Raw genomic sequence first — 12,740 nt, 5'->3', positions numbered from 1 at the left:
TTCTGAAGAACAACATAGTGGGAGATGCAGATAACATTTAATTTCAAATTGGATTTTTCCCTGTCCTGAATTACTCTCTCTGGATTTAAAGTAAGAAATATGTATGAACACATTTAAATAAATGCAAAACATAAAATAAAATTATAATTATTAAATTGAAGAGTAATAAGGTCACCATTCAAAAGTGAGGTCACAAAGAACTTGGGGCAACACAGTAGTGTAACAATTAGTGCGACACTAATAGAGCTTGGGGGTGTTGGAGTTTGAAGTTCAATTCTGGCGTCCTCAATGAGAGTGTTTGTACGTTCCTCCCTTGTGTGCATGTGTTTCCTCCAGGTGCTCTGGTTTCCTCCCATAGTCCAAAGATGTTCAGGCTAATAGGTTAATTTCTCATTGTAAATTGTCCCATGATTAGGGTTAAATCAATGGGCCTGTTCCATGCTGTATTTTTAAATTTAAAAAAATAAATAAATAAACTTTTTCAAACAAAGAAAATGTCAGGAATTTTCTCCTCCAAAAACACCAATAGATAAAATGAAAATTTCCAAATTTGAAATGCTGAGCTTTTATACAGCAAGACTATTAAAGGATTAAAGGATAATGATCTATGGAAGATAAATTGTATCAAGATACAAATAAGCATACTACAATTGACTAGAAGGGCAGAATAGTTTTAAGGAGCTGAACAGCCTTCTGTGTTATTTTCCTATTTCTTTGTCCAAAATTATACCTAATGTGAATCAAACTTTTCTGACTTAATGTTGATTTGCAAAATATATCAGAATCAGCTCCATATAATTCCCTTTAAGAAAATTTCTACATCATATTTAATATATAAAATGTTTCAAGGAATGCAACTGCAAAGGAGAGAATATCATACCACAATTATGATACATTTATGCTACAATCCAGACCCTTTTAGTTAGTGGTACAGGGGAGGTCACTAAACAAGCTGTTATCCCTTATGGACAATCTGGCATATCCTCTCCATGAACTATTGAATAAGCAGCGGAGCACCCTAACTCTGCGGTCACAAGGACTGAAAATCTTTCCTACCAAATGCAATAAGCATATACAACAGTTCATCTCTGTGTGACAAGAGAACATACATCATAATACAATAGCTTCTGTTTTATTATTTGTACATTATTGCACATTATTGAAATTATTGTGTATATTATACACTACCAAGAGTGTTTTTAAATGTTGCTTTTAAATGTTGCTGCTGTAATGAAAAAATTTCCCATTTGGGATCAATGAAATATTTATTATTATTATTAATGGAAATTAATTTGACATACCCTGAGAAAAATCCTATATTCTACCAGCTGTTAGTTTTTAATGCCTCTGTTACTCTACTCCAACATGTCAGGTTATTTAGGAAAGAGGACCCTCATAATGATCCTACTGCTACTTTTACTAGTTGCACTATTCTTTGCCCACCCCACTGTTTAAATGTAAACAGCCATCTTTTAACTCTTTGCATCCAACATTTTCCAGTCTCCATCAGGTCATCTCATTGATATATTATTACTAGGTAGACATGTGCAACTCTCTTCCTTTCTCTCTCACAATTCAAAGATATAATATTAATAATCATCCTTTTGGCTCCTCACACCCTACCTCCTGAATTTGAATGGCTTACACATTTCTTCGAGTCCAGAAGGACATACCATAAATTCCGGTGTATAAGCCAAAAATTTGGCCCTAAATTTTCATCCTAAAATTAGGGGGTCGGCTTATACAGAGGGTGCCAACTTTGGAAAAACGAATACATGGAAGACAGGTCGTATTTATTGGCTGTTTTTGAGTCAAATTGGTTCCACTGTCGACGCATGAATTCTTTGGTTTGCTTAAACTCACATCTTGTGGCTGAAGCACGGACATCAAACCACCAGGGATGATTGCAATGTCCATATTTTCAGCTTTCAGTGCTGCTTTTGTCTCACCTGACAAGTGCGCTTTGAACTTGTCCCAGACAAGTAGCGACTTTTCGTTCCTGACACTTTCGGGACGTCGACACCACACCTCTTTAACCCAATTCACGCAACCCGCTTCATCCATCCAGCAGCGTTTTTGAATGTAAACAACACCCCGCAGGAATTTTCTGAGCAATCTTTGTTTTTTGTATCAACACAAGATCACGTCTATTCATAAATCGGGTGCACCAACTTCGCGTAGCTTTGAGACTTTCACTGACCTCACGGTGTTTTTTGTCCCATTTCAATGCTTGAACTCGAATCATTTCTCTGGTAACAATCTATCTGGTCGATTGCTGGTGATTCACCCACTCTAAAACCTTTTCTTCCAGTTCTGGCCACTGGCATGTTTTCCTGCGGTTTGCACATTTCGTCTGTGGCATTTCCCTCAGCGTGTCCTCTGCTCTTCTCCACTCTTTCACTCTCTCTCATTTACACTAAACTTCTTAGCAGCTGCAGAATTATTCGTTCCTTTAGCAAAATCAACAACCTTCAGCTTGATGCCAGCATCATATCGCATTTGTTTTAATCTTTTGTACACGGTGGTCACAAACTCAATACTGAGTACACGTACTGATCCTGCCACCCTGTTATGTTTTAACGAGATTGCAATGGGCGCTAAATGGTTTCACAGGGTTTACATTTCAGAGGATTCTTTTCCATTGGAAATCTAATCCAAAATTTCTCTCCCTGCTTTATTTATTAAGAATTTGCCTATAACACTCTACAATGTGTAGGCCTGTTTTCTTAGCAGGTACTGGTTCCAGGGTCTGGATCGGGCAAAGCTGAGTACCGGTATGTGAGATCTTGTGATCTTTTCTGGTTAAATCATAAACCTCTACAAAAGGGGTCGGCTTATTCAAAGGTAACATGAAAAAGTCACTTTTTTAACCTTGAAAATGGGAGGTCGGCTTATACTCCGGAATATATGGTATATTACTCAATCATGGTGAAATCTACCAGATAATTCTAGGTCAAGTTTGTATTTTCCTCCTTTTGTTTAGTTATTTAAGTAACATTCACGATGTATTGGTGACATTAATTTCTATATGCATTAGGTGTAATTTGGCATCACTTCATTTACTCGTTTTATTTCATTCATTCTCTAATTTATAAAGTTCAAGATACATTTATTATCAAAGTATGTATACTATATACAACCTTGAGATACATCTCTTTACAGGCAGCCACAAAACAAAGAAACCCAATAGAACCCATTAAAAAAAGACCGTCAAACACAATGTGCAGAAAAAGAAAATTGTGCAAATAAAGTTAAGGAAATAATGTTCAGAAATAAGTTCACGAAAGTGAGTCCACAGCCACGAAGCCAGACACAGCTGATCCAGGAGCCCATTAGATGCACAGCCTCTCAGACATGAGTAAACCACACAAGCTGAACACCAGCCTGTCCACTCCTCCGGTGCAGACACTCTGACTTTTTCAATCTGGCTCCACACTTAAATCAGCCAAAGAATGGGTTGTTCCTCGCTCTTGGACCCGTGGCCTACCGCTTCGATAGGCTCTTGGGTCCAGGACCTGCTACTTGCAGTTTAATTGAAACTATTCTAATATGGCAAATTTAAACAATTTGTTTTGATTTTCTGAATCCATATAAGCTGCGTAAATTAGAAACAAGCTGTAACAAAGACCACTAGGATACAGCCCTCAAAACTTGTATTTCATGTTATTCATCTAACCATTTTGCTGTTTTCCACCTTTATGCTCAATGCCTATACATTCTCAAATTTACCTTGAATGTCCATGTCTGTAAAATTTTGATATTCCGAGAGTCAAAATAATAGTTATAGATAAACAGCATGGAAATGGAGTCTAAAACCTACCAAGCCTGTACCAATCACCAACCACCCATTAACACCAATCCTACATACACTCAGTGGCATCTTTATTAGGTACAGAAATGGAACCTGGTGTGGTCATCTCCTGTTGTAGCCATCCACGTGTTGTGGGTTCAGAAATACTTTTCTGCACACCAGTGTTGTAATGTGTGGTTATTTGATTTACTGTCACCTTCCTGTCACTTTGAACCAGCTTGGCCAATCTCCTCTGATCTCTCTTATTAACAAGGCATTTTCGCCCACAGAACTGCCACTCACTGGATGCTTTTTGTTGTTTTTCACATCACTCTCTGAAAACTCTAGAGACCATTATGCATGAAAATCCCAGGAGATCAACAGCTTCGGAAATATTCAAACCAACCCATCTGGCACCACCAATCATTCCATGGTCAAAGTTGCCTAGATTATATTTCTTCACCATTCTAATGTTTGGTCTGAACAATAACCGAACCGCCTGACCATGTTTAAATGTGTTTATGCATTGAGTTGCTGCCAAATGATTGACTGTTTAGATATTTGCACTAACGAGGTATATGTAACAAAATGGTCACTGAGTGTAAATCTGATATATTATTCTCCTAAGCGTCTCATTAGCTATCACTCACCTACATTCTCCATTAGTATCCTGACATTATGGAATCCACAACATAAACAGGACTTTAGTCAGTACTGTAAAGATTCAAAATAACGTGGACACCAATTAAAATAGCTTGAGATCCTTCTGAATCTCTTGTGTACCTTCGGGTAAAGTTTTGGCTGATACAGCTGAAGCAGAACAGTGGAATCATTGGCTGATGATATATTTCCATTATCCAGCATGTGTACCTAATAAAGTGGACATTGGGTGTAAATTGGCCACAACTGAATGGTGAAGCAAACTCCATTTGCTGAATAAGGTAACAAGGTAATAAAAAGCTTGGTCTCAGGAAGATATTCCCAACCAAAGAATATTTCTCTTTTCTGCCCAGCTAACTTCACTAATTATAAAAAAAACACTGAATAAAATCTTCTTTAACACTTATAGTTTTTCATGTTTTTTTCTTGTTATTTCTTATTTTTCTTATTATTTTCTTGTTTTTTTTTAGCCCTCCCTAGGGATCAGCACATCAAAGAACTTTGTGGATGATTCACAACACCAACTCCACAAAGAGAGGCCTGTGAATAAACTGCTGAGCATGTATGTATAATGATGTCATGAGAATATTCAGACCATAATATTTCCAAAATTAATTCATTATGTTAAGACTTAGGTAAGCTACAATATATTTCAATCTGATCCCTGAACTTCACTGGGATGCTGCATCTGAATCTGAACATGGTACAGACATTATAGTAAACCTCAATATGGGAGGGGAAATAAACAATAAATATCTCTGGTATTAACTACTATCAAGAACTACTTGTTAGTCTAGGATAGAATTGGACTTAGCAGTTCGAAACTTACAGTCAAAATAATTTGGTGACTTGTGCTTAGCTCAAACCTACTTAATGACCACTTAGGTGGCATACTAGTAGATACCAGTTGAGATTAAAAAGTCAAAAGGGAGAAAGTAGAAAAATAAAAAGAGATAAAGGAATTTTGATGAGTTGCATAAAAATATCAATTATTCATTTGTAATGCTTCCGATCATTGGACCATTTGATTCTGTTTAATTTATACCTACTCGGGCTCCAGGATTAACAATAGAAACCAAGATATGAGAAAAACCAGAACCAGTAATCACTGGAATCAGGTCTATATCAGGTCCAATGATTCCCTAAAATAATACCATAAGAAATTTTAACATTATACACCAGATAAATTACTTGAATGACATAAGTTGGATTGGTATATCACCAAAGACACTTGCAAGTTTCTATGGATGCACCATGGAGAGCATTCTAACTCGTTGCATCACTGTCTGGCATGGAGAGTCCACTGCACAGGATTGGAAAAGCCACAGAAAGCTGTAAGCTCACCCAGCTCCATCATGTGCACTAGCCTCCCCAGCATCCAGGACACCTTTAAAAACCGATGCCTCAAAAAAGCAGCACCCATCATTAAGGACCCCCATTACTCAGTACATGCCCTCTTCTCATTGCTACCATCAAGGAAGAGGTACACGAACCTGAAGGCACACATCCAACATTTCAGCAACAGCTTCTTCTCCTCCACCATCAGATTTCTGAATGGGCAATGAACCCATGCACACCACCTCAGTACTTTTCCCTCTCTTTTTGCGCTATTAATTTAATTTTCTTTTTTTATATATACTATTTATTGTAATTTGGTCTTATTATTACGTATCGCAATGCTGCAAAACAAAAAATCATGACATATGCCAGTGATATTAAACCTGATTCTGATAACTTTACACTGACACACATCTATTATACAGCGCAACTACTTACCTAAGCCACAAAAATAAATTAACATTACTTTATGTATAAATTAACATTAAACATAAATTATGTTACAGAATTTATACATACATAATTGGTCTCTCTTCCAGGGAAGGTGGGACCTGTACAGAAGAGATGGTTTGCACCTGAACTGGAGGGGGACTAATATCCTAGTTCAACCTTTTGATTCCTGACTTTGAGGTCTTAATGACATCTGCCTCCACAACCTCTCCACTAACTGTTCTGGCACTCTGGTTCCCATCCCCCTGCAACTCTAGTTTAAACCAAATCCCCCACCCCCATCCCTTGCAGCACTAGCAAACTTTCCCGCTAGGATATTAGTCCCCCTCCAGTTCAGGTGCAAACCATCTCTTCTGTACAGGTCCCATCTTCCCTGGAAGAGAGACCAATAAATTATGTATAAATTAACATTAAACATTACTTTTAACAATAATTCTAAACTATAGTAAGCACAAATTCCCATTAAGAAAAGTCAAAGGATAAATTCTATTTTATGTAAATGCAACTGCACATCAATTCCTTTACCTTATTTAACAACATCCATCTGCAGTCCTTCCTTGTTACATGAATCAAATATTGTTAGAGGCATTTTGATTTAAATGTTACGTGTTCTAAATCCATTGAAGAGAACTCAAATAAAACTTATATATTTATTCATTGAGAAAATTGCTTGCCTGACATTATTTGCAGCTCATCCTAATCTTTTCATCCTGATATAAAATTAAGTCCAGACTGATGGGAAAATTGTACTGCTAAACCTAAATCTTTGTTGACTGATTTACCTGTATTCCTGAAATTTTTATTCAAGGCCAAATAAACACTCAAAATCAACAGTGCTTTCTGCCATTTGCTGATCTCAGCAAAAAGTGAAATGGCACATAAGACAATTACCACCATGACTGAATTTGTTAGTACACGAAAAGCTCTCTATTATCTTGAATCTTGTGACATAATTAATGAATTGATTCACAAGTGATAATTAAAATTAGAAGAGTTAGATAGAGCTCTTAAAGATAGCGGAGTCAAGGGATATGGGAGAAGGCAGGAACGGGGTACTGATTGTGGATGATCAGCCATGATCACAGTGAATGGCGGTGCTGGCTCGAAGGGCCGAATGGCCTACTCCTGCACCTATTGTCTATTGTCTAAAATAGTCAGAGTTTTAAAAAGTGAAATTACTAATGTGATATGACATGTCAACTTGTCTTAGTTCCCTAAAGCCAAGAGGGGAGGCGCAACATATCTACAACTACTAAATTTCCTCTTTATGAAATTAAAGTTAAGTACATTTATGCTTCTTTGTACCTTTAATGCACATAGGAACTACATGCTTCATCCATTTCACTTTTAAGAAGGTGGGGAGAATAAAACAGGGATTTTACGAATGCTTGTTAATCAGTTTAAACTTAGTGGGCCAAAGAACCCAATTCAGTATTGTATGACTTACGAATATGTGGCTAAGCACAACTCCAATTCTGTATTCATTTGCTGATGATACCATTTTGTGGGCTGAATCAAAGGTGCTGATGAATCAGCATGCAGGAGGGAGATAGAAATCAGGCCGAGTGGTGTGATAAGAACAACCTCTCACTCAATGTCGGCAGGACCAAGGAACTAATTGCAGACTTCAGGAGAGGGAAACCAGCGGTCCATGAGTCAGTCCTCATCAGAGGACCAGAGGTGGAGAGAGTTAGCAATTTTAAATTCCTAGATATTACTATTCTAGAGGAACTGACCTGGGCCCAGCACATAAGTGCAATTGCAAAGAGAGCATGGCAGCATCCCTACTTCCTTTGGAGTTTATGGAGATTCGGCATGATATCTAAAACTTTGACAAACTTCTGTGCATGGAAATATATTGACTGGCTACATCACAGCCCGGTATGGACACCAATGCCCTTGAAAGGAAAATCCTACAAAATCAGTGAATTTGGTCCAGCAGGTCACGGCGTCCCAACATGAAATGCTGTTGTAGGAAAGCAGCATCCATCATCAGGGATCCCCATCACCTAGGTCATGCTCTCTTCTCGCTACTGCCATCAGGAAAAAGGTACAAGAGCCTCAGGACTCACACCATCAGGCCTAAGAACAGTTACTACCCCTCAACCATCAGGCTCTTGAACAAAATTGGATAACTTAACTCATTTTCACTTGCCCCTTCATTGAAATGCTCCCACAATCAATGGACTCACTTTCAAGGACTCTTCATCTCATGTTATTGATATTTATTACTATTTATTGATATTTTCATTTGCACAGTTTGTTGTCTTCTGCACTTTGGTTGAATGCCCTAGTTGGGTGGTCTTTCATTAATCCTGCTCTAGTTACTATTCTATAGATTTGTTGAGTATGCCCACAAGAAAATGAATCCCAGGGTTGTATACGGCGACATACTGTATATGTACTTTGATAACATTTACTTTGAACTTTGAAGAATTCTAGAGGAAAAAAAGCTACCATAACATGATCCAAGCAACGCACACAAAATCCTGGAGGAACTCAGCAGGCCAGCCAGGCAGCATCAGTAGAAAAAAGTACAGTCAACGGCTCAGCCTGAAATATCAGCTGTATTTTTTTCTATAGATGCTGCCTGGCCTGCTGAGTTCCTCCAGCATTTTGTGTGTGTTGCTTGATTTCTACATCTGCAGATTTTCTCTTGTTCATAACACGATACAACTTAGTTTCAAAATGATGTGGCTCAATCTGAAAACAGGGCTTTTAATCTAAATAAAGGAAACTATGAAGTTATTCAGGGCAGGCTGGCCATGGGAAACTTTGGTAGTTGAAAAGTAATGATTAGTGTTTGAAGAAAACATAATTGCAACAACTATACATTCCTTTCATGCATGTTACAGGAAAAAGTGGTCTGAGGAGAAATTAAACATAGTATTAAATCTAAGGAAAAATCTTACTAAGATACCAGAAAAAGCTGGAAGCAGAGGGCTGAGAGGCTTTTAGAACTAATAAGGGTGAGTAAAAAATTGATAAAGAAAGAGAACAGATTATTAGTATAAAGCTGGTGAGAAATCTAAAAATGACTGCAAAAGCTTCTACAGAAAAGAGTATGGCAAAATGAGGGTTCTTACAGCGAAACATGTTTTACATTTTTCAGACCCCAGAGTAATTAAAAACCTTGCTAATGATACATTTTGGGCATTGGACTATTTTTCATGCTATTTTGGTAAGTATGATAATGGAGAAACAGAACAAACATTGAGATCTCAGTCGGAGATGGGAAGCAATATTAGCAAGAGATCATAGGATACTATGAATCATGTGTAAATACAATGAATTTGTGTGCAGATATTATAAATTCCTGTTCATACAATTGTTAACTTTCATTCATATCTTTTATTTTGTATTTTATGAACACACTTCCAGACCTATTTTTCTAGTTTGGGATGAGGGTGATTTTTCTTAAGATTGATTCTCTAATCAAATTTATGTAATAGTCCTGGATCCAATAACTACTCAATTGATTTTATTCCCAAGTTTGCTTCACTATATTTCAATAAATTACAAAAAACTGTTTTGATCTCTAACACTGGCAGAGGTATATTCATGTTTCATATTGAAAATTTCAAGAATCAACAAATAATGTTACAAGCAACATATAGCAAGTAAGGTTACATATTACATATATTGACAAGAACAATCTGTTTAAAATACATATTTGGTATTCTTTGTGATGAAGTGGAGAAGGGTGGAGGGAAAAAAATATAAAGGTTGGGTACATCCAACCAATTTTCACAAGTAAACACGAGGAAATCTGCAGATGCTGGAAATTCAAACAACAACACACACAAAATGCTGGTGGAACACAGCAGGCCAGGCAGCATCTATAAGAAGGAGCGCTGTCGACGTTTCGGGCCGAGACCCTTCGTCCTGTTAGTCCTGACAAAGGGTCTCGGCCCGAAACGTCGACAGCGCTCCTCCCTATAGATGCTGCCTAGCCTGCAATTTTCACAAGTATTTTGTTTCTGCAGGTAAAGATTGTAACAAGTTTGATCTGTGCGATAAATAATTCAGAACATCAAACAAATGGATACAGATTATCATATGACAAAGCACATTGAAGAATGATTTACCTGTAGACCGCAGCATCCAACTGCATTTAATATGGAGGCATTGTGTATAACTTGATACTGAATTCCTGCTTTTACTGCTCGTAAAACTAGATCACTGTGTGTTGTTGCACTGCAAGAGAATATTGAGAATATACCTAAATAAAAACATTGACTGAGAACTTAGCTTATGGATACATAAGCAGGCAATCTATAATGCCAATGAACCAAAATATTCCACCAAACAAACAATATTCAATACCCCCCCATAATGTTTAATATTCCAGAATTTGTGTTCAAATAGGTTTGAATAGGACAAATGCTTAGTGGTAATAGGATAAATGCTTGAAAATTGAGAAGAATCATGTATAATTTACTGCAAGTAATCACATGAGTGGATGAAATTCATCATTATGCTGTCAATACAACTGAACTTTTATCTTTCTGTAAGTTCTTTTTTATCTTTTTTATTTACTGAGGAACTTAAATGAAACCCCGAACAGTCATCATACAAGCATCATCAAAATGAAATGATTACAGATTGGTATCCATTTCATTCAATGGTCTCAGAAAGTTTTTACTTATCCCTGCCAATCACAACCTCACTTGCAATAACAAGTGCTCAAACCATGAAACTTGTGTCATTCAAATATAGTCAAACTCACAGTCTAATATGGCCCACCTGTCATTTACAATTTGACCATCAAATGTCATTTAATTTCTATAATTGGAATTACACCAAAGACATCTTGGACAGGTGTTCAAAGATAACTGCATTTCATTCATTGCATATTTTTTATTTCTTAGACCCTAGATCTTGTGATATTTCATTGAACAAAACTAAATGTTACAATTTTGATATTTGCAATAAAAGATTAAATTGATTCATTTTATTCATCAGATTTACAAACAATATTGTTTTCATTAATAACCATATACAAACCAGACCTGTTTATACAGGTGAATAAATGAAGTTAAACCGGTGTTTAAAGCTCATCTTATGGTTAGTCCTTTCGTACAACCACAATGCTCTTGTAAACAGCATTGGGCTTCCAAGTTTGTGAACCCTTTGCAATTACCTCATCTTTTGTATTAATTACTCATAAAATGTGGTCTGATCTTCATCTAAGTCACAATAATAAAAATAATAATAAGCACAAGGAAATCTGCAGATGCTGGAAATTCAAACAGCAACACACACAAAATGCTGGTGGAACACAGCAGGCCAGGGAGCATCTATAGGGAGAAGCGCTGTCAACGTTTTGGGCCGAGACCCTTCGTCAGGACTAACCGAAAGGAAAGATAGTAAGAGATTTGAAAGTAGTGGGGGGAGGGGGAAATGCAAAATGATAGGAGAAGACCAGAGGGGGTGGGATGAAGCTAAGAGCTGGAAAGGTGATTGGCGAAAGTGATAATGAGCTGGAGAAGGGAAAGGATCATGGGACGGGAGGCCTCAGGAGAAAGAAAGGGCGGGGGGTGAGCACCAGAGGGAGATGGAGAACAGGTAAACAACTAAATATGTCAGGGATGGGGTAAGAAGGGGAGGAGGGGCATTAATGGAAGTTAGAGAAGTCAATGTTCATGCCATCAGGTTGGAGGCTACCCAGCCGGTATATAAGGTGTTGTTCCTCCAACCTGAGTTTGGATTCATTTTGACAATAGAGGAGGTCATGGATAAACATATCAGAATAGGAATGGGACGTGGAATTAAAATGTGTGGCCACTGGGAGATCCTGCTTTTTCTGGCGGACCGAGTGTAGGTGTTCAGCGAAACGGTCTCCCAGTCTGCGTCGGGTCTCACCAATATATAAAAGGCCACACCGGGAGCACCGGACGCAGTATACCACACCAGCCGACTCACAGGTGAAGTGTCGCCTCACCTGGAAGGACTGTCTGGGGCCCTGAATGAATAATAAAAATAACATAATCTGCCTAAACTAACAACACATGAACAATTGTACTTTTCATGTGTTTATTGAACACATTGTTTAATCATTCACAGTGCAGGCTCTAGTTCAGAACCGGTAGAACCAGCAATAACCTTCACCAAATGTTTCCTGTAGCTGCTGATCAGACTTGCACAATGGCGAGGAAGAATTTTAGACCATTTCTCCATACAAAACTGCTCCAATCCTTTAATATTTCTGGGGTACCTTGCATGAACAGCTCTCTTCAGGCCATGCCTCAATTGGGTTAAGGCAGTGTTTTGTAACCTTATTTAGTCCAATGCCCTCCTAAAGCACTTTCATACTTGCCAACGCTCACCTAAAGCACCTTCATACTTGCCAATGCCCCTCTTAGGCACAATATAAATTCCAGCATCCCTATAGTGTAAAAACATGTCCACCATTTGCTAACATGAGAAAAATGAGTCTGCTATAAATTTTTATTTGTTTTTAAACCTAGCTTACGCAGTACCTGTGCTCTGTAAAGCAGCT

The 12,740-nt window shown here is 37.7% G+C and overlaps 1 protein-coding gene across 1 annotated transcript in view; it reads right to left on the bottom strand.

Annotated features, from left to right (window-relative positions):
• Window positions 1–12,740, bottom strand: part of dph5 (diphthamide biosynthesis 5) — a 73,747-nt gene that overhangs the window by 45,833 nt on the left and 15,174 nt on the right. Inside the window, exon 3 of the mRNA XM_073063386.1 lies at window positions 10,327–10,435. Coding sequence (XP_072919487.1) covers window positions 10,327–10,435 — 109 coding nt within the window. The remainder of the gene's footprint in view (window positions 1–10,326; window positions 10,436–12,740) is intronic.

Source organism: Hemitrygon akajei, chromosome 12, assembly GCF_048418815.1.
Source record: "Hemitrygon akajei chromosome 12, sHemAka1.3, whole genome shotgun sequence".
Classification (NCBI taxonomy): domain Eukaryota; kingdom Metazoa; phylum Chordata; class Chondrichthyes; order Myliobatiformes; family Dasyatidae; genus Hemitrygon; species Hemitrygon akajei.
This window is presented reverse-complemented; position numbering and strand designations above follow the sequence as displayed.